Source organism: Helianthus annuus, chromosome 6, assembly GCF_002127325.2.
Source record: "Helianthus annuus cultivar XRQ/B chromosome 6, HanXRQr2.0-SUNRISE, whole genome shotgun sequence".
Taxonomy (NCBI): Eukaryota; Viridiplantae; Streptophyta; class Magnoliopsida; order Asterales; family Asteraceae; genus Helianthus; species Helianthus annuus.
Window position 1 is genome coordinate 30,608,785 of NC_035438.2, and position 21,277 is coordinate 30,630,061.

Here is a 21,277-nt window from a genome sequence, read left to right on the forward strand (position 1 = left end):
TAGGATGAGTACATATTTTGGAAAGGGAAAGTAAACTTCATTTGATGATGGATATGCTTGTTACATATTTAAACTTGTTAGTGTTATTAATTTCGCATATATTGGAGTTTCTAATATATTGGTGTTTCTAAATTAGCATTTTTGTTTTTATTTCGCATGTGTTATGTTTGAATTCGCATGTTTGACATTGAATTATTAAATTTGCGAAATACAAGTCTATTACATAACAAAACATGCAAAATTATTGGAACATGCACCCAAAAATAAACAAAAGTTCATTCAAAAGATGAAAGAAACTCCATTTTCATCTTCATCGAGCATCTTAAAACAGTTATTGCACCAGCCAACTCTTTCAACTGTTTCTCATCCCTCTCACCCAAATCCACCATAAACATAACAACAATTTCTTTAAGACTACTCACTTGCATCTGCGATAGCAAGTTAAGAATTTCTTGTCTTCTCTTCATGTTTTCTGTTACACGAGAAATGTTGGCCTCCAACATCTCTTGACATGATTGATCCTCTTGAATTTGTTGCTGAATCCTTTTCCTCAAAACCTGCTTGATACTTGGTTCAGAAGAAGAGGATGTTGGTAGATCTGCCATTTTTTACATGGATGTTTGCAATAGTGATGAAAACATAAATTATATAATAAAAGAAAAATTATTGATATGAATTATTGAAATCAATTATTGAAATGAATTATTTGATTTCAATAATTGAAACACACTGTGCGAAAATAAAAATAATTACTAATAAAGATTGCGAAATAAATAGCTAGAATTGATAAATACTTTATGGTTTGCGAAGTCCAGAATTAAACATGCGGAATTATATATTAAACTTTTTTGTGTGCGAAATGACTATTTTTAATATGCGAAATTATACAACAGAACCATTCTTAAGTAGTTGGATTATGTTAAAACATCACATGGGATATATCAAAAAAACACATGCGATATATAAACACAAGTAAACCCAGAAACACTTATCTTCAACCCTGATTACAAATCTAATAAAATAAAAAAAAGCTTCAAATCAAATAAAACCCAGAACTCAAAACTAATATACCTATTGACGAATCCTAAATGACGAATCCTAAATGACGAATCAAGCATTTTCGGAAATGGCTGTTCTGTGAGGAATCAATCAAAAACCCTACAATCGAATTAAAACGAAGAATAATTAAATTGGACGGTTAGGAAACGAACTCCGTATCTGCTTATAATTGACGGGATTCCATGATTAGCCGTCGAGATGTTGGAATAGAATGTCTGATATACCCTTATTTAATTAAATTGAATCAGGACACGTGTATGGCTGTGGGTAGCGCGTACATAATGTACGATAAGGAGATTTGTACCATACTCTTTACCTATATTTATAACCATTAAAAACTACATAAACATACAAAATAAAAAAACTATCATTCTTCGTCGTCTTTGTCGGTTTCGAACCCAGGAATCGTTGAACATGGTCCAAATGGCTGCACGTAAAGATGTCCAACGAGTTAGAATTATATTATAACTTTTCTTATGTTAGAATTAAGAAAGAACAATACAAGCCAATTTATTTATATTATAACAATCACTGAGTCTCGTCCTCATCGTCTTCGTCTTCCACGATAGTTTTCACCACTGCCGCGATCGTTTGTAGAAATATTTCCGCACCATCGTCAGATGATGATGACGATACACTTGAACTTGAAGAACTCATGGCAAGATTGTGTTTAATGTGTTTGATATTGTGTGAAAAAAATGTTAAATATGGTAAGGTATTTATAAAGGATTTTTTTTTTTAAAAAGGCCCCCAACGGCTAGTTTGAATTGGCCAATGACAGCCCGCCATGTCACCTTGCTTCCTCGCCCCACGCCCGGCTTCAAACCCAAGCCCCAAAGGCCGCGCCCCAACCAAAGCCCACCCGGGATGGTGGTTTAGACGTTTTCCCCCACCCAAGCCCCATACCCCATAGTCTAATATTATGTTTAACAAATAAGCACCTCTTAATGAAGCCCAAACCACGAGATTTCTTCTTTCCACAGCTCCATCTTCTTCCCCTCTTCTTCCACCGTCGAACTCCTCCACTCCAAACCTACATACAGTCGCCGCCCTCCCCCTCAATCGGAGCTCCACAGCCGCCGCCATCCCCCTCGATCGGAGCTCCACAGCCGTCACCGTCTCCTCCACTGCTCCGCCACAGCGCCACCATCTCCTCCTCTGCTCCTCTACATCACAGTCGTCTCCTCCTCCTCCTCTGCTCCTCCACAGCGCCGCCTCCTCTTCCTCCTTTGCTCCTCCACATGACCGACCTTCACGTTTGGAGGTATGTTCATTATTTGTGGTGTTTGTTTGTTGATTATTCGTGGCTTATGATTATAGGTGTTGGCCCTAATTTTTCATTTTTCATGTTCTGTTTAGGTGTTATAGTTTAGAAGGTGTTTGTTTGTTGATTATATAGAAAGGGGTAGGATTATATGGTCTTTAGGATTACAATTTCAGTATTATAGTTTAGAATTTCAAATTTTGTATGAGGTTTTATGGTCTTTAGATTTATAGTGGTGCTTATGATTAGAAATAGTTCAGAGGGGTAAAAATGTCATTTCACACGGTCATTCAGATGTGCAACCAAACAGCACTTTACTGGTTCAGCACTTATTGGTTCAGCACTTATTGGTTCAGAGTCTCTTATTCATTCAGACCTCTTATTCATTCAGACCTCTTATTCATACAGACCTCTTATTCATTCAGCATTTATTGGTTCAGATGTTGCCAAACAGCCACCATTAAGTGCTGAACCCAGGATTTTTTTCCAATGGGGTCTAATTTTTCGGTGTTCTAACATTTCACAACCCGACGTTAAAATTTTTGGGTTGATCGTCGTTCGGGTCAGGTCAGAGCGAGGAACACATAACAAAAGATATATATTCTTTACTCATTAATAAGAATACGATGTCACTCGAAACAAAAAAAAAAAAAAAAAACATTGCAAAATTTTAAAGTTAAAATTCATAACATACAAGTTTTTGATCCTTACATCATTGGCCCTAGAATTCAAGTTTTAAGAGTCTTTTTTTTAAGGCCAACAAATCTTATTAATAGAATGCCAGGGCGCTAGGCAATAGAAATAAAAACCTACTGCCATCAAAAGTCCTAATGGACCAGCTCCAAAAGTAAAAATAAATAAATAAATAAATAAATAAATAAATAAATAAATAAAAAACTGATACACCAAATTAACTGTTTTATATATGTTTGCATCTGTTTGTTTAGGAAGTAAGAAACCCATAGTTTTAAATTTAGACTAGGAAAAAAACAGAACACAAAAAAAGATAAGTACAAGATTTGAACTTGTGACTTCTTGTTACCAAACAAAGGGCCTTACCAATGCACCAGATTGACTATTTATGTTATGGTGTCCACCTAATTAATTTTATGGGGTCCTTTGGAATTTTAACATACCGGATCTACTAATTTTTTAAAAAACATTGGGGTCCGGGGACCCCGACCCACTCTATGTGGGTCCGCCCCTGGCTGAACCAGTAAGAGGTATAAACCATTAAGAGCCAGTATAATGTTTAACAATTCAGAGGCAAATGTCTGACCAATTCAGATAAGAGGTCTTAACCATTCAGACTCAGTATAATGCTTAACCATTTAAAGGCAAATGTCTGAACCATTCAAGCATCTGCTCGCAAAACAAATAGTCTGAACCATTAAGAGGTTTGAACCATTAAGAGCATGTTAAGAGCTGAAACAAACAACCCCTAATTGGTATACAATACTTGTATTCCCATTAGGTATATTAGAGTCTTGTTATTGAATAGAGGATTTGGTCCTAACAAATCTCCTAGTTATCAATTTAATTTTAGTTTTTATTTGGCAAATTGGATTTTAATAATCCGAACCGACTATTTTTAGCGGATAATAATCCCAACTCAGTTAATTACCCACAATCAGTGTTGTAGGAATCGTTAGGCGCTAGTCGGTCGGTGGGGTACCGACTAGCGATTAATCGGATTGTGATTTTTATATGTAACTTTTAGTTATATATATATAGACACGCATTTTTATATGTAGTTTATTAAAGTAGACATATTTTAACCCCTTATTGACCCGTTTTTAAGTAATTGGCGGAAATTTATAAGGTTTGGTCGGCATTGACCGCCTAACGATTAATCGGCCATTAAACGGCGAACCACTGATTAGTGATTGATCCATTGATCCCTCTCGAACAACCTTTTCTCAGGTAATTCCAGATCCAGATCTTTAATTTCTCTTTTCTCTCATCAGATCTTACCATTTTGTAAGTTAGATCATCACCTTATTTGCTAATTGCATCATAATTCTCTGTCTTTTATGCATCTGTATGATTTTGTAGCCTTATTAACGGAACTGTTGGTGGAATTAGGGATTTAATTCATGTATTTTGTTATCCGATCTGATTATGTATTGATTATATATGTATAAACTTCTGTTAGATCCGTTTTACGGATGCATCGTGTTATAGATTCCGTTTGTGATGTGATTGTTAGTTGATTTATCGATCATGACATTATTTGAATGAGGATCTACTATTTTGAACCTTTTTGTTTTAGAAAACGGTTAAGTAGATCTTATCACAACCCAACCTTATTTATAGTATAGGTTGTACGCATTATTGATGGTCTTCTTGTGGATTTTAAGATGATTCTACTGATAAATGAGTGAGTTTTTAATGATTCTTTTGACAGAGACTAGTTTGAAATAGTTTAGTTATATAGTTTGTTAGGTGTGATGGATTAAATTACATTCTGTAAATTGTCATTCACAAAGTTTTTTTTTTTTTTTTTTTTTTTTTTTTTTTTTTTTTTTTTGGGAATTTGAACTATGTTTTTGATCTTAAAGTGTTGATTAAGTGGTGTTGTACTTGTTTATAGGCAATTTTATGACTTCACTTTCTCACTCTATACTGTACTATACCTAACTTAGTGTAGTGTAGGATATGTGAATCGACTTGAGATGAACTTGGATTGAGAAGATCTGATGGTGTTTGGTGTGAAAGCAACATGTCGTGCGATGCATCAAAACAGCAGCCCCATTATCTTGAGCTTCTTACACAAGGGTTTCTCGGAGATCACCGACGAAGCCGTTGGAAAATCACTACATGCTTATTATATAAAGAATCTCCACCGTCTAAGCACATTCCATGCAAATACATTGATAAACATGTACTCCAAATTTCGTAAATTCCAAGCTGCTCGGTATGTGTTTGATGAAATGCCTCATAGAAACGAAGCTACGTGGAACACCATGATATCCGCTCTCGTTCGAGTTTCTTTATACCCGGACACATTTCTGTTGTTCAGTCAAATGCGTGCCCAAGGATTTGAAACAAGCGCCTTCGCTATTGCCAGTTTGTTAACTGGTTGCACTGCTTCTCAGGTTATGGTACATCAAGGTTTTCAAATTCATGGTTTGATTTTGAAAAATGGTTTTTTGGATAACGTCTATGCCGGTACCGCCCTTTTAAACTTTTATGCTGGGTATGGATTTCATTTGTGTGCACGTAGTCTCTTTGACAGGATGCCCGAAAAGAATGTGGTAACTTGGACCTCGTTGATGGTTGGCTACTCGGACCAGGGAGATTTCATGGAGGTTATAAACCTGTTTCGGAAAATGAGGTCAGAAGATGTCGATTGTAACCAGAATACATTCACCACTGTGATTGGCTCGCTAGAAGACGACTCCTTGGGTCGTCAAGTTCTTGGACATGTTATAAAGTTTGGATACGAAAATGATCTCTCAGTGGCCAACTCTCTTATATCCATGTTTGGTAATTTGGGTAGAGTACAAGAAGCCTGCTATGTTTTCGCTCGTATGAGTGTGCACGACACCATCTCATGGAATTCCATGATTTCTGCGTATGCACGTAATAATTTATACAAAGACTCCTTCCACTGCTTTAACTTAATGCGTTGTGTCCATGAAAACCTGGACTCGATTACACTTTCTGCACTCTTGTCAGTGTGTGGTTCCATGGACAATTTCCTCTGGGGTGCTGCAGTTCATGGTCTGGTGCACAAGCTTGGATTTGATTCAAACTTATTAATATGCAATACCCTTTTGGGCGTGTATGCGGATACTGGAAGACGGAAAGAAATGATAAAGCTGTTTGAAGAGATGCCGGAGAAAGATTTAATCTCATGGAATTCATTAATAGCTGGCCATGTTCAAGAGGGGGAGGGCCTCGATGCTTTGAAAGTGTTTATTAAAATGCTTCAGAGTGCGAATCATGTGACTTTTGCAACTGTCTTAGCTGCTTGTTCAGACCCTGCAGAAGCTGAAATTCTTCATGCACTGGTATTCACAGCCGGCCTTCAAAACAACTTAATTGTTGGAAACGCGTTGGTTACAATGTATGGGAGGCATAGGATGATGTGGAAAGCTGCACGGGTGTTTGAAAGGATGCCCCGTTGGGACTTGGTGACGTGGAACACTCTCATTGGAGGATATGCCGACTGTGAAGAACCAGACCATGCAATCAGAGTGTGTAACTTAATGAGAAGACAGGATGAAGCGACCAACTATATAACCATGGTTCATGTGCTTAGTTCTTGTGCTGCACCGAGCTACCTTCTCAGCCATGGGATGCCATTACACGCGTATGTGATTCGTACTGGTTATGACTCAGATGATTATGTAAAGAATTCTCTTATTACAATGTATGGAAAGTGTCACGATCTCGACTCAAGTACATGTATATTTGACGGATTTGTAAACAAGGATTATGTTTCATGGAACGCAATGCTTGCTGCAAATGTTCACAATGGTCATGGAGAAGAGGCTTTGAAAAGATTCTCAGAGATGAACAAAACCGGTGTACATTTGGACCAATTTAGCTACTCTGCAGCTCTTGCTGCTGCAGCTAGCTTATCTACTCTTGAAGAAGGTCAACAACTTCACGCTTTGACCTTTAAATTCGGGTTTGACTCGTATCAGTATGTTATGACGCATATAACGGATATGTATGGAAAGTGTGGGGAGATAAATGATGTTTTAAAAATGCTTCCAGAACCAAATATAAGACCACGTGTGTTGTGGAACATACTGATATCAGCTTTTGCTAGACAGGGATCTTTTCAGGAAGCGCGGGAAGCTTTCGATGAGATGGTGAATACAGGATTGAAGCCCGATCATGTGACGTTTGTTTCACTTTTATCTGCGTGTAGCCATGGAGGTTTAGTAGACGCAGGTCTTGAATATTATTCTTTAATGACTAGAAAGTTTGGAGTTGATGTTGGCATCGAGCATTGTGTTTGCGTAATCGATCTTCTTGGGAGATCAGGGAGGCTTTTGGAAGCTGAAAATTTCATCAAGAACATGCCGGTCCCACCAAACGACTTTGTCTGGCGGAGCTTGCTGGCAGCATGTAGAATCCATGGAAATTCACAGCTTGGAAAACAAGCGGCTGACCATCTTCTCGAGTCAAATCCTTCAGATGATTCGGCTTTTGTTTTATACTCAAATGTCTGCGCAACTACTGGGAAATGGGATGCAGTTCATGATCTAAGGGTGGAAATGGAATCTAGTAATGTTAAGAAAAAACCCGCATGCAGTTGGATCAAAATAAAGCGAAAGATTACATCTTTCGCGATAGGGGATAAATCCCACTATCAGAGTGATGAGATCTATGGTAAGTTGAATGAACTGAAGAAGATGATCAAAGAGGCTGGTTATGTTCCTGATACAAGTTTTGCATTGCAAGACATTGATGAAGAACAGAAGGAGGATCATTTATGGAAGCATAGTGAGAGATTGGCACTTGCATATGGATTGATCCACACGCCCCAAGGTTCAGATTTGCAGATATTTAAGAACCTTCGGGTTTGTGGCGATTGTCATTCTGTTTTCAAGTTTATAAGCGAGATCGAAAGGCGAAGAATTATTTTGAGAGATCCTTTTAGGTATCATCATTTTAGTAGTGATGGCAAGTGTTCTTGTGGTGACTATTGGTAGTTAATAGTAGCATGTGGCTGGTTAGCATAGATGTTTGCTACTCGAGCTGAGTAACTGGTTCGTATAAATGAGTGTCTTTCCTAGTATATGGGTTTTGAGATTGTTAATACTGTACAAAATTGAAACCTGCCACGTCCCAAACCAACCAATCAGAAGAAAGAAATACACATCAACCTTCTATACGGATTAATAATAATCTATATATCTATATAACTATATAAAGCAAATGTGATGTACATGGATGTAATTTTACATCGCGTACAACTTTTGAAGCACCGTGTATAAATGAGCACAACGCATTTAAGAAGGGTAGAATCGTAATATGCACCAAATTTTAAGACACTCGAGGGGTAAGATAGTAAATTTATCAAGCTCCTCTTTTACAATTAGAAATTTAATTCCATCTTTGCCCTTCTCCATAATACTGAGATGAGGTTTACTACTTTCCAGAGACTGATCATCCTCACCAACACTGCTATTAAATGCGAAAATCGATGGTTCCTGCCCTGTGATTGGATGACGCTTTGAATCGTGTCTCCTTCAAATCGTCTTTTCAATTGCTCTCCGGCCGGAGACGACGACATCGATGCCAACTTGGGATTTGGAGTAAGACTCAAAGGATGGTGATGGCGTTGCAAGAGTCACCCAGAGCGGCGGTACAACAACAACAACAACAACCATACCCAGTAAAATCCCACAAATAGCAAAGCTACTTATAGGGTCTGGGGAGGGTGGGATGTAGACAGACCTTGCCTCTATCCATAGGGATAGAGAGGCTGCTTCCAGAGAGACCCTCGGCTCGACAACAAACAACAAACCAACACATCAAGTCAAAGAATATAGAATATAGAAATAAGAAGTCCCCCATACCAAGAGATTGATCAGAGTGACACAATATAATGTAAATCATGTATAATAGCATGCATACAACATCATTTGGGCATAAACACAAGAAGGCAATCACCGGGAAAGTCCCTTAAAGAGTAAGAAAAACCTACCTCCTTAAAATACACCTAAGACCTTACTGCAATATCTCCTAGAAGTCCTTGACCCTAATCCTACGCCTCCACGAAGTCCTATCTTGGACCATGTCCTCAGAAAGATGCAACTCTACTAAATCATGCCTAATCTGCTCGTCCCATGTCAGTTTGGGTCTGCCTCTTCCTCTCCTCCCCTCAACAGTAAGAGTTTCCACTACTCTAACTGGTGTCGTCGTTTCCCTCCGCTTCACATGCCCAAACCATCTCAATCTCCCCTCCTTAATCTTCTCCGATATACTAGCCACTCCTAATCTTTCCCTAAAAACCTCATTTCTTATCCGATCTAACCTCGTGTGTCCACACATCCACCTTAGCATCCTCATCTCTGCTACCTCCATCTTGCGCGCTTGTGTCTTCTTGATAGCCCAACAGTCTGTTCCATATAGCATAGCGGGCCTGACTGCTACCCTGTAAAATTTCCCCTTTAATTTAGTTGGGAACCTCCTATCACACAATACCCCACTGGCTGCCCTCCATCTACACCAGCCAGCCTGTATGCGATGGGTTACATCACTATCTATGTCACCATCCCTTTATACAAACGACCCCAGATACTTAAATCTAGTTACCCGCGGGACCAGTTGATCCTCAATGGTGATTTGGGTGTCATGGTCATCGGCTACACCACTGAAATCACAGTGTAGATACTCAGTCTTAGATCGACTAATCCTTAGACCCTTGCCCTCTAAGGCTACTCGCCACTCCTCTACCCTCGCGTTCAGGCACTGTTTATTCTCTGCAATCAACACAATGTCGTCTGCAAAAAGCATGCACCACGGAACTGTCTTTTGAATCAACTTGGACAACTCATCCAAGACAACCGCAAAAAGAAAAGGGCTCAACGCAGACCCTTGGTGGAGTCCTACCTCCACAGGAAAGAAGTTTGTATCTCCTACAGGCGCGCGGACACTAGTTTCCGTTCTATCGTATGTATCCTTAATTAAGTCTATAAATTTCCCCGGTAGCCCTCGACCCTCCAAACTATCCCAAATCAATTGGCGTGGGACAGTGTCATATGCCTTTTCCAGGTCGATAAACACCATATGTAAATCTTGCTTCTTCGCTCTATATTTTTCCATCAACCTCCTTAGAATATGTATCGCTTCTGTAGTTGACCTCCCTTTCATGAATCCAAATTGGTTTACTGAAACCTGAGTTTCTCTTCTAATTCTAGTTTCAATTACCCTCTCCCAGAGCTTCATAGTGTGACTTAGCAGTTTGATTCCTCTGTAGTTCCCACAACACTGACCGTCTCCTTTATTCTTGTATAAAGGCACCACGACGCTACTCCTCCACTGATTTGGCATTTTTCCAGTCTTGAAAATACAATTGAACAAAAGTGTTAACCATCGGACTCCTTCTTCCCCCAAACACTTCCACACCTCAATCGGTATGTTGTCCAAACCCACTGCCTTTCCTCTTCCCATCTTCATAAGTGCCCTCCTCACCTCGTCATGTGTGATCCTCCTGCAGTAGCAATTATTCTGTTGTCGCCTTTGAATCCTGGGATTGCTGCTATCTTGTTGGTATGCCCTACCATTGTTGAAAAGATTATGGAAGTAGGTTTGCCATCTCAACTTAATGTCATGTGCCTTGACTAAAACACGTCCATCCTCACCTTTGATAAACTTTACTACTCCTAGATCTTGTCTTCTTCGCTCCCTAGCTTTAGAAATCTTGAACATATCATGCTCCCCCTCCTTCCTTTCCAAACGTTCGTACATTTGTTTATAGGCTGTGTTTTTTGCATCGGTCACCGCCTTTTTCGCTTCCCTTTTTGCCTTCTTGTATATCTCCCTTACCCTCATCCGTTCCTCCTCATCTGTGCACCTCAAAAGCTCTCTAAAACTCTGTTGCTTATCCTTTATTTTGGTATGCACGTCTTCATTCCACCCAGAGCGATGGTGACGGGGTCAAACCCCAAAAAGCAGCGATGGTTAACCAATGGTGTTGGATTGCTACTCGGAATCATCTTTGACTCAGGTTAGTAAGTTCTCTTTTTTTTTTTTTGCATAATTAATCATTTGAAGCTTTTTATCATCTATGTATTCGATTTGTTTTTTCTTGCGATCTTTCTAATTTGTGTATTCGTTTTGATTTTTATGGTTACATTCAGGCCGATGCAGTTTGTTTGATATTCGATGTCAACAAGAATGTGGTTCGTTTTTATAGCCCTTTGTTATACATTAGAAATTTACCTCTTTTGTTTGAAATTAAATTAGGGCATTGTATAACTTGTAGAAACCGAAAATGTTTTGGTTTTTCTAACAGGTTATTCTTTTCAGATTAGTGTTTACTATCCACAATTAGTACTAATTTGTCCGTTTAAAGTGTAAATTTATAGTGTTGTACATCAGTACATGTATGTTTTGTCAGTGTTCCTATAGATCTATTGTGGGTGTACTCATCTCAAGATCATAATTTCTTGCTGCTTCTTTGTGTCTTCTGAAATTGGTATGATCAACATTTGGTATTCTTTTTTATTTCTTCTTATAAATATAATGCTATTTTCTGTTATGTTTTCATATCCATGTTTATAGTTTATATAAAACAAGGTATGCGTATATGTATTTGGTTGTTTTATTTTGATTATGAGTTGAATGAAATGACTATTCTTAGCTAGGGGTGTAAACGAGTTGGATATTGCTTAAACGAAGCTCAAGCTCGGCTCGCCAATGTTATCATTTTTATTATTGTAGTATATACACAAAAATAAAATTATGTTTGGGCTTGTTTAGGCTCGCGAGCCTAAACAAGCTTTGTATTTCAGGCTCGAGCTCGGGCTCGATAACTAAACGAGCTTTATTTCGGGCTCAAGCTCGAGCTCGGGCTTGTTAAAGCTCGGCTCGTTCGAGCTTTAACCGAGCCGATCACGAGTAGCTCTCGAGCCTCTGGGCTTGTTTACACCCCTATTCTTAGCCATAATGGTAGGTTGATCTAAGTAATCAAAAAATTGCGTTTCTAAGAACTCGTCATGATATTTTTGATTTCATCATAATGATTTTATTATTGTATATAAATTCTTTCGAGTTATTCTATTTTAAGAGTTTTGGTTGTATATAATGCCTTATGTAGACATTTGATTTTTTCTGCATGGTGATTTTAATTTTATACAGAAGGCGTATTAATGGTTTTGCTGCCATACTTGAAGATGAAGAAGCTGCCCAGGTAGCCAGTAAGTAGTTGATGTTGATGTAAATGTTGTCTTGAGATGGATATGGTGAAAACACATCACATGAAACTTTGACACAGGTTAGCCTTCAAGATCGTTTTTAGGCATGTGATATTTATAATACAGTTAATTGGTCTATATTTTACTTTAGTTAAGGGCATTGGTAACTAAAACATAAATTACATTCTCTTTTTCTTATTTATGCATACATATGGTTGTACAACAAGGTATACTAATCCAGATATCATACTGGAGCTGATTCATGCAATAAGACAAACTACCGAGCTTTTTCAGCATCAGTTCAGCAGTCGACTCCAGCCGGGCTCGACACTATTTCATTTGTTGTAAACCAGGTCTTTAATGGCCTGAACTACACCTAACTTGCCCGACCCGCCCAACATTCCAACTGATTCTTAATAACAGTGCACTAATTATACCATCTACACATGATTCTTATAGAAGATATCGATTATCTAAAAAGTAACATATTATTATAAAGATTAATCATTCATTTAGAAACTTACAGTACTTGATAAGCTATTTACGAAGTCTACTTAACAAAATGTATTCCTTTGACACAGAAGAAGACCCCAACAAGAAAGCCAAAACCGAAGCCCCACACCGATCTTAGTAAATGCAACGTTCAAGTTGGTACTTTTTGGTCAAGTAACTTGAACGATGCTTTTGTGTCAAGTTAATCGTGTTGTTTTGGCGTAGACATGGTCTTGTTTATAAAAAAGTGAGGTGAGATGCAAGTTTTGTTACATTTTCGGGTTTTAGTTAATTTGTAGATTCAATGAATATGGAAGAACAACACTTATCACACAGAAAAGATTTAAATTTTATTTGCAGTATAAATGGCTGCATAAAGTTTTGGATTTAATATGTTGATCGACTGTGCTCAGCGACTGTGGTTTCTTGACACATACACTGGAGGATGCAGAGTTCATCGCGATATAAAGGTAACTAAGCCATTTAATGCTGCTTTTTCTAATAGTCTGTGGTGATTTTACTGTTTAGATTTCGGCAGCTTCACACAACTCGAACTGGGTTCGTTGTTACGATCATTAGGCCTTACACCGAGCCCTGATCAGCTGGATGCATTGATACAGAAAGCGGATACTAATAGTAATGGTTTTGTGGAGTTTTCGGAGTTTGTGGCGCTTGTGGCTCCCGAGCTTCTGCCTGCGAAGTCGCCTTATACGGATGATCAGTTGAAGCAGTTGTTTAAGATGTTTGTTAGGGATGGAAATGGGTTTTTATTACTGCGGCTGAGTTGGCGCATTCCATGGCGAAGCTGGGACACACGTTGACCGCTGAGGAGTTGACGGGGATGATCAAGGAGGCGGATACGGATGGGGATGGTTCTTCATTTTAGATAATGAAAGCATTCCATTACTACCAACCCAAAGAAATACGACTGCTTTGATTCTTGCGCTTGCTTGTACCCCGTCTTTCTTTGGCGCTTGCCTGGATCGCTATCTTACTAGCAGTAGTGCTGTTTTCTATTTGAGCTGAAGATGTTGAAAATAAACACACTTCTGGAACCAAATGACTAGAGACAATGAAGCTTTGTTTTTTTTTTTTTTTTTGGATTACCTGTTGTTTGGAGATAGAAAACTCGTATTACTATTATTCTAATTTTGTAGTTATTTTGATTGGTGATTTACTTGAAGGTGTTGAGATGCTTTCTTGTTTATAAAATTTGATCATGAGATACTGGTTTTGTCATGTAATGGACTTATCGAACACCCCACCACTTGGGTACAAGCACTCCTAACACACCATCCGAAGGATATGTAACATGAACCCACGAGTTTAAGCATGTCTCTGATTAGACTCGCTCTTCAAATATTTGACTGGTCACCTTAAACTTCTTATCGCTCCCCCCTCTTGCATTTGTAAATAGCCGTTTGGACAAATATGCGAACTCTATTAAGTCTTCCATGATATATTCGATTTTGAAACATGTAAAACTTTACAGGAAATATTATAGATTTATCGAACAGTATTATTTTAAAAAAGTACAATAAATGGTTACTACATATCCTCCTAAAACTGAAAAAAATACATACAAAATGGGACAGTCCAGCAGGACCAAACTAGATTTTTTTTTTTTTTTGAAAGGCAAACTTCATAAACACCACAAAACGGATTATCTCCAAGACGGAGATAACCACAAAAGCCAAAACATCAAGTTACATCAAAATTACACCAATTTTTCCACTCTATCCTATCCTTTTTCGATCTACTATTGAACCAAAGAAAACTAATCGCCTTTACATCCGAAAGCATCTTAGTCACATTCGCACTTCCTTGTTTGAAAATAATCTCATTCCGGGTCACCCATATCTTCCAACACACAATAACAAGAATGCCGTATATGATCCCTTTCCTCGAACTAACAGTAGGCATAAAATCCACAAGGCTCAAAATGTCTTTAACTGAGAATATGATCATGGGGGGAATTTTCAGCCACGACGCGACCCCAAGCCATAACCCATTGGAAATCCTGCACGCAGTGAAAATATGATCTGTAGTCTCGTCTACCTCACCACAGAGCCGACACAAACCATCACCAATGTTAACATTCCTATGAGCCAAGGCAGAAGCCGTAGGAATCCTATCCAAATTAGTCCTCCACGTGAAAACGTTGCACTTGCTAGGAATCCACTTACACCACTTGTATTTGTAACCATCCACTTCCCCTTCATCATTTCGAAGCCATTTCCGAGCCTCCTTGACCGTATACATAACATTCGAACCGGTATTCCATCTCCATGAGTCGTTCCTATGATTAAGCCGAACTACCGCAACCATTCTATGACAATCAATCAATTCCACCCTCTCATTAGCCGCAAAAGGATAACGTTTCCAATCCCACTGAATAACACCATCTCCATTGTTATTACCAACGCGATCCGCGACTGATGAGGATACGTCCCTAACCGGACCGAATCATCGCCACAAACAGATCGGACCGGGCCTTACACCACGAAACGAACCGGACACTACGACAGTTCGACGTAACTAACTAGGCCCCACCTCCATAACCGTCATGATAGCGACTGGTCCGACCCTAACTAACTTGCCACGTCAGCACACCCAAAAGCTATAAATACCCCGCCAAAGCTTCCAGCAAGGGGTAATCGCTACTCTCTCTCTCCCTGACTTATTTCCTCCTCACAAATACTTATTCTCACGCCCGAGCTTGGTCACAGAGAGGCCCCCCTCCCTGTGACGAGGCTAACGGTGTGCTTGTCTCTTGTGATCTTGCAGATCTCTTGCCGGGTCATCTGAAGCTATACTCTGGCCAGCTCGTATCAACTGGTTTTTGAGTCTTCAGTGGCGCCATCCCCTCGAATTCACATAATTCATTTCGTCGTTCTCATTTTTTCGAAGTTATGGCAGAATTACCAACAGTAATCTCCACCAGTCCTTTCCCATCTTACAATGATATATGGGAAGGAAATGCTAACTCCACAATCGCTCCAGCAGCAGTTGTCGCTTCAGCAGCCTCGATAGGCTCCGCATCGGTTCCCCCAGCTGCAAACTCTGTGGGTGGAAGTTCTGTCACCACGCTGTCTGTTACCGCTTCAGTTGTCACGCCACTACCGAGTTTCGACAACGCTTTCCTTTTGAGGAATGCTGATCTGTTGCGACAGTTACAGCAGCAACAACAGCGAGATGAGATGTTGCAAAGTCTCCGAACAAACTTGTTTACCAATGCCTACTCAGGGGGAAACCCTGTCTCCGTCGGTCCTTTCGCTTCCGGATCTCTGGTAAGTTCTATGATCTCTACTTCTATACCACACGTTACACAATTCTCCTCCGAAACAAGTGCTCCGATGAATAACGGTCTAAACGACCTGTTTCTCCAGGGATCTCTGGGTTTAAACCCCCAAGACCAAGAGCTACTCATGCCATATCATCCCACGTCTATGACTTCGCAGTCAAAGTTCACGTTACGGATTGTCAATGCCCCACTCCCAGCTAAGCTAAAGATGCCTCCCACGTTAAAATTTTACGATGGTACGTCCGACCCGGACGACCACATGTTCGCGTTTGCCGGAGCGGCTAAGGTCGAGCAATGGCCAATGCCGGCTTGGTGTCTTATGTTCGCCCAAACTCTCACCGGATCGGCTAGAGTTTGGTTCGATGGGTTGCCAGAGGGGTCGATCGATCACTTCGAGGACTTCCGACGTATATTCTTGCAAAACTTTTGTCAGCAGCGTCGATGCAAAAAAGATATTACCGAGGTACACCATATAAAGCGCCGCGATGGAGAATCTGTGGAAGATTTCATAGACCGTTTCAACCGAGAAAGCATGCAGATAAGCGGGGCGGTTGATCAGCTCCGAGTATCGGGATTCTGTCACGGTGTACGGAACAATCAATTGGTGGAAAAACTTCACGAAGATCTCCCAAAAACCATGGAGACACTCATGGAACGGGCTCGAGCTTTTGTTCGAGGGAAGAGTGCTTGCGGCCAACCGAACGAAGCGACTGTCAGGAGCTCCAAAGCCCGAACCACATCATGGAGACGGAACGCATCACCACCAAAAGATAGGAACAATAACTGGAACAGAAACCGTGGTCCGTATCAAAAATCCGATCGAAGCAGTTTTCGGACAGGAAACGTACGATTCAACAGTTTCTCTGAATTATCAAAATCGCCGAGCGAAATCCTCAGCACGGAAAATACTCGATTCCCCACGCCATCGAAGCAACGACCCACATCGGATAAGCACTCCAAGAAATATTGTGAATATCACCGAGACAAAGGCCATACAACTGATGAATGTTGGGCTCTAAAGCAAGAAATCGAAAAGGCCGTTCGATCCGGTAAACTCTCGCATCTTGTAAAAGAAGTAAAAGATGGAAAGAAGCCAGCAACAGTAGTTGACAATCCGAACACCGAGCCTGGAATCAATATGATCCGGTCAGCAGAACCAAGAGGAATTAAACGGTCGAACCAGCATATGGCAGCATGGATGCGTCAGCCGACGTATTTTCCTCCGGTCGATCCCGAAGATGCTCGGGACGGGCCGATCACAATTTCAGCTGTTGTCGCCGGGCACCTGGTTCGACGTATTTACGTGGATGGAGGAAGCGCCTTTGAGATCATGTATATCCAGTGTTTCCAACAGCTGAATCCCCAAACAAAAAGGAAGTTGATCGAAGTATCTACCCCACTGATAAGCTTCTCAGGAGAAGTAGTCCGTCCGATAGGACAGATTACTCTTCCAACCACATTCAAAGACGGTAGCAAAAGCAGGACGGTGCCACTAACCTTCCTTGTTGTTCGAACTCATTCTTCGCACAACATAATACTCGGACGGCCCGGGTTACGAGCTCTTGGAGCAATCAGTTCGACAATACACGGAGCTATTAAGTTCCCTACCGAAGCCGGTGTTGCAACCATCTGTTCAGAATCGAATTCATTGGTCGCTGAAGTAAGACATACGGCAGAAACAAGCTCTAAAAAGTCTGAAGTACCTACGGAGCTATGGGCAATCAATCTGGATTTCCCCGAACAACAAGTGGCTATCGGCGCTCAACTCCCAAAACGAACGAAGAAACTTTTATGGGAATTGTTAAGCAATTCGATAGACGTCTTTGCGTGGAAGCACTCTGATATGCAAGGAGTCCCCAGATCGATGGCACAACACCACCTAAACGTAAAAGATTCAGTCAAACCAATAGCACAAAGAAAGAGACACATGGCACCGGATCGAGCCAAAGCCATTGCAAAAGATGTTAAAAGCTTCCTAGACGCAGGAATCATTCGGGAGGTTCGGTATCAAACATGGGTATCAAACCCCGTCATGGTACGAAAAAAAGATAACTCATGGAGAATGTGCATAGATTTCACCGATCTAAACAACGCGTGCCCGAAAGATTGTTTTCCTCTCCCGGAGATTGATGAGAAGATTGACTCCGTTGCAACATTCAGGCTAAAGTGTTTTCTGGATGCTTACAAAGGCTATAACCAAATACAAATGGCGGTCGAAGATGAGGATAAGACGGTGATGAGGCTGTCGTGGGCCACTCAAAAAAATATAACCTAACTTTATCTATAGACAGGGTAAGTCGGGTGTCGAATCCACGAGGAGCATGTGGTTAGTGTTATACGTTTTGTTTGCAAATTTTACTAAACTAACTGATGATTATAAAACTAACATGGAATTAAAAACACATGAAACAAGTTGCAATTAAGAAAAAGATTGAGTTGTAATGAACAATGATGAGAAAAGGTGAGCACTCCGGGATTCAGATTCTGTAATTACTAATAACCTAGTTCTGATTTTATTGGATGCTATTGATTGAATAGTAAATCTGTCACATCTACCAATTACCTATGCAGTTCAAAATCTTAATATTAATTGATCAGATGAATATTAAAACAAACATACACAGGAATCATTCAATCAACAAAAGCATAATTGGATTCAACACGTAATTATAACTCTGACTGTCACTCAGGATTTGTCTGTCACACAAATAATATAATCATGTAAATAGTCGGCTGTCACCCGACTACAAATCCAAATCTCAATACAAACAGAACTAGAATTAAAAGTGTCTCACAAGAATTATTCACCCGAAGTGTTCACGAAAGATTTAGCCGCTCATAATGGTTGGTCGATCTTCAAAAACCGGATACGCGGTTGAAAGCTTCCTTTTTCTCCCCTCTACTGCCGTCGACGATGATGATCTATTAATGTTGTTGAATGACCTTTTTGATCCCCAAAATTCACGTGATGTTGTGATGGATCTTAATGTTGGCGGCCCATTATATGCTAGCCCATCCACGAGACTTGTTATGTTTTGAAAACAAAACAAAGCCCAATGTTGTCTACTCTTGTCTGCCATCAAAAAGTGATTTATATCATGGTCCAATCAAAAAAATCACATTCCCTGTATGCATGTAAGTTCAAGCCGCCTCACATGATCATGGTCCAAATTTTGTCCCTCATATCCACGTGACTGATGATGATGAATTCTTTAATAAAATAATGGTGGCCTACAAGTCCACCCAAATCTCAATGTATGCCAAAAGAAATCCACGTGCCTTTCAATCTCAAAATATGCGCCTCCCATGTGATGTCTCTTACTAGGGTATTTAAAACCCATTAAATTGCCCATGAACAAGTAACAATATGCTGCCTTTTATCCTCCACCGTAACCTACGGCTCTTAGACCATAGGTTACGGACAAAACATGCTGTTTCTTTTTGCTATTCTGGCCGTAGGTTACGTTGGTCGACCACAGGTTACGTCCCAGCTTTGTTGGAAGTTTTTGGTCTTTCATTTTGCATGCATTTCAACTATAAATAATTGACCAACAAGCCCCTAGACTTCATGGTTTCGCGTTTCTTTCACATTCAAGCTATCACTAGACCCAAACAACTCCCGTTTCATCACTACGCTCTCTAACTTCGCCGTGTTATGCGTTTTACCTGTAAATCCACAAACTTGCGTAGTCAACATATTCAAAGCGTATAATCAACTAAACGACCATAAACATGTAATATAACACACTTTAAGATCCGGGTTTCACACACTCCATCACATCCCCACACTTAACTTTGATTGTCCTCAAGCAACTGTTACAAACATTACTCACCTTATTAACAAATCACCATTAAATCCCTTACCGAATTAACAAGTTAAGGTCCCAAGTCATACCCGTCCCATAGACTGACACAATCGAGATTGACAATCTGACAGATAAATGATACGCATTTAAAACAGTTTAAGACTTGCCTAACTAAAACTAACATGGTTATGATACTACACACATGCCACACGCCCCTCACAATAATCATTCCTCTCGGTTTAATCAAGACTAGCGTGTAATGTGCTAGTATATATTTCACTCAAAACCAAATATGATACCTTGCAATCATAAGCTTGTATAGCAATCACACCTCCACTGTAACAAGTAACGAAACACATATCAAAAGGACTTTTGGGTTTTGGGTTAAGGGTAAAGGTAAGGAAATATTTTTGGCTTTTTGTATTTATATGGCGAATACAACGAATATACCAAACCATGACAACTTTATTCACAATAACTACTAACACTTTGGGTTATTTTCGACCCACTTATATAACACGTATCTAACAATGATTTTTTCTTTTTCTTTCTTTTCTCTCTCTTTTTTTTTTCTTTTTCTCTTTTCAATTTTTTTTCAACAAATATCTAGCACACAATTGTCATTCATGGTTGGTAATCAAAGGGTCAAACAAGGTGTAACAAACGAAAGGTGAAAGGCTCAACATGGTTTACTAAGGTGGAGTGGATAAACAATCAACAAATAGAACAATGAACGGATCCTAATGCCTTTATCATCTATGTGTAAACGCTAAAGCACAGTCTCGGCACGTATCAAACCACACAAGTTCTAACACAAAGCAACATATGGCCTACACTCATCAATTGAACATTTATTGCAAATTCAACTATCACTAAGTAGGCTCAAATATCTCGCCGAATAAAAGGAATATGGGTTGCTGACACGTAGCATGTGTAATTCCTAAAGCATGTTACCCCTAGTTAGACATCTCTTCTCAATTATTCTTTTTAAAAAAAATCTGTCAGAAATACTCTCATGAAACTTAAAGTGACAACCATGACTAGGGATCTAAACTAGTTTACTACCGGCAAGGAACCTATTAGTGATCGAAACATTCGGTTTTCGTATCCATTTAGTTCACTTAAGGCGATGAAATTCTTTAAAATTTTCAAAATTTTCAATTTTTTCGTTTTTCATCGTTTTCAATCACTTTCAACCTCTTTCAAACTCTTATCCAAACCTTTCCTTTCCCGGGTTTCCATATCCCCACACTTGGGCGACATTGTCCCCAATGTAAAGTGCTTCTAAAACAAAACCCGGGAATACAACCAAACCATCCCATGAGCGACCGTTCCTAACACAAAAGACATAAACACATTCCCTAAACATAAATAGTTCAACACCACCAAAAACAAAAATAAAAATGCAATAATAAAAGTGGAACTGACTCCCCTGGTTTAAAGCGTAGAATCCTCATGCGTCATGTTC

General features: G+C 39.7%; 4 protein-coding genes across 8 annotated transcripts in view; 3 read left to right on the forward strand and 1 right to left on the reverse strand.

Moving 5' to 3' along the window:
* The first annotated feature begins 2,002 nt into the window (after window positions 1-2,002).
* On the forward strand, window positions 2,003-8,102 carry LOC110903748 (pentatricopeptide repeat-containing protein At3g24000, mitochondrial). 4 transcript variants are annotated; one of them, XM_022149532.2, is made up of 3 exons: window positions 2,003-2,323; window positions 4,247-4,303; window positions 4,979-8,102. In XM_022149532.2, the coding sequence occupies exon 3, from the start codon at window positions 5,023-5,025 to the stop codon at window positions 7,993-7,995; it is 2,973 nt and encodes a 990-aa protein (XP_022005224.1). In that variant the 5' UTR covers window positions 2,003-2,323; window positions 4,247-4,303; window positions 4,979-5,022; the 3' UTR covers window positions 7,996-8,102. The 4 variants fall into 4 exon arrangements, with proteins under 4 accessions (XP_022005224.1, XP_022005222.1, XP_022005223.1 ...); XM_022149530.2 differs by lacking the exon at window positions 4,247-4,303; XM_022149531.2 differs by lacking the exons at window positions 2,003-2,323; window positions 4,247-4,303 and adding an exon at window positions 4,154-4,246.
* The window catches only part of LOC110903749 (ADP-ribosylation factor 2), a 34,829-nt gene continuing 17,757 nt past the window's right edge, over window positions 4,206-21,277 (forward strand). For both annotated transcript variants that reach the window (XM_022149536.2, XM_035974477.1), the window contains exon 1: window positions 4,206-4,246. The gene's annotated coding sequence lies outside the window, so the exon portion shown is untranslated. The remainder of the gene's footprint in view (window positions 4,247-21,277) is intronic.
* LOC110907386 (probable calcium-binding protein CML11) lies at window positions 10,980-13,520 on the forward strand. The gene is made up of 4 exons (XM_022152379.1): window positions 10,980-11,018; window positions 11,152-11,213; window positions 12,152-12,210; window positions 13,228-13,520. The coding sequence occupies exons 1-4, from the start codon at window positions 10,980-10,982 to the stop codon at window positions 13,518-13,520; spliced, it is 453 nt and encodes a 150-aa protein (XP_022008071.1).
* On the reverse strand, window positions 14,401-15,027 carry LOC110907385. Its single transcript, XM_022152378.1, has one exon. The coding sequence runs from the start codon at window positions 15,025-15,027 to the stop codon at window positions 14,401-14,403; it is 627 nt and encodes a 208-aa protein (XP_022008070.1).

Excerpts from the sequence above, each read along its gene's own strand:
- LOC110903748 (XM_022149532.2), top strand. The coding sequence starts at position 5,023 with ATGGTGTTTGGTGTGAAAGCAACATGTCGTGCGATGCATCAAAACAGC.
- LOC110907386 (XM_022152379.1), top strand. The coding sequence starts at position 10,980 with ATGGTGTTGGATTGCTACTCGGAATCATCTTTGACTCAG. Across the intron at positions 11,214-12,151 it reads GTTCGTTTTTATAGCCCTTT|AAGGCGTATTAATGGTTTTG; the intron begins GTTATACATTAG and ends AATTTTATACAG. Across the intron at positions 12,211-13,227 it reads AGAAGCTGCCCAGGTAGCCA|ATTTCGGCAGCTTCACACAA; the intron begins GTAAGTAGTTGA and ends TTTACTGTTTAG.
- LOC110907385 (XM_022152378.1), bottom strand. The coding sequence starts at position 15,027 with ATGGTTGCGGTAGTTCGGCTTAATCATAGGAACGACTCATGGAGATGG.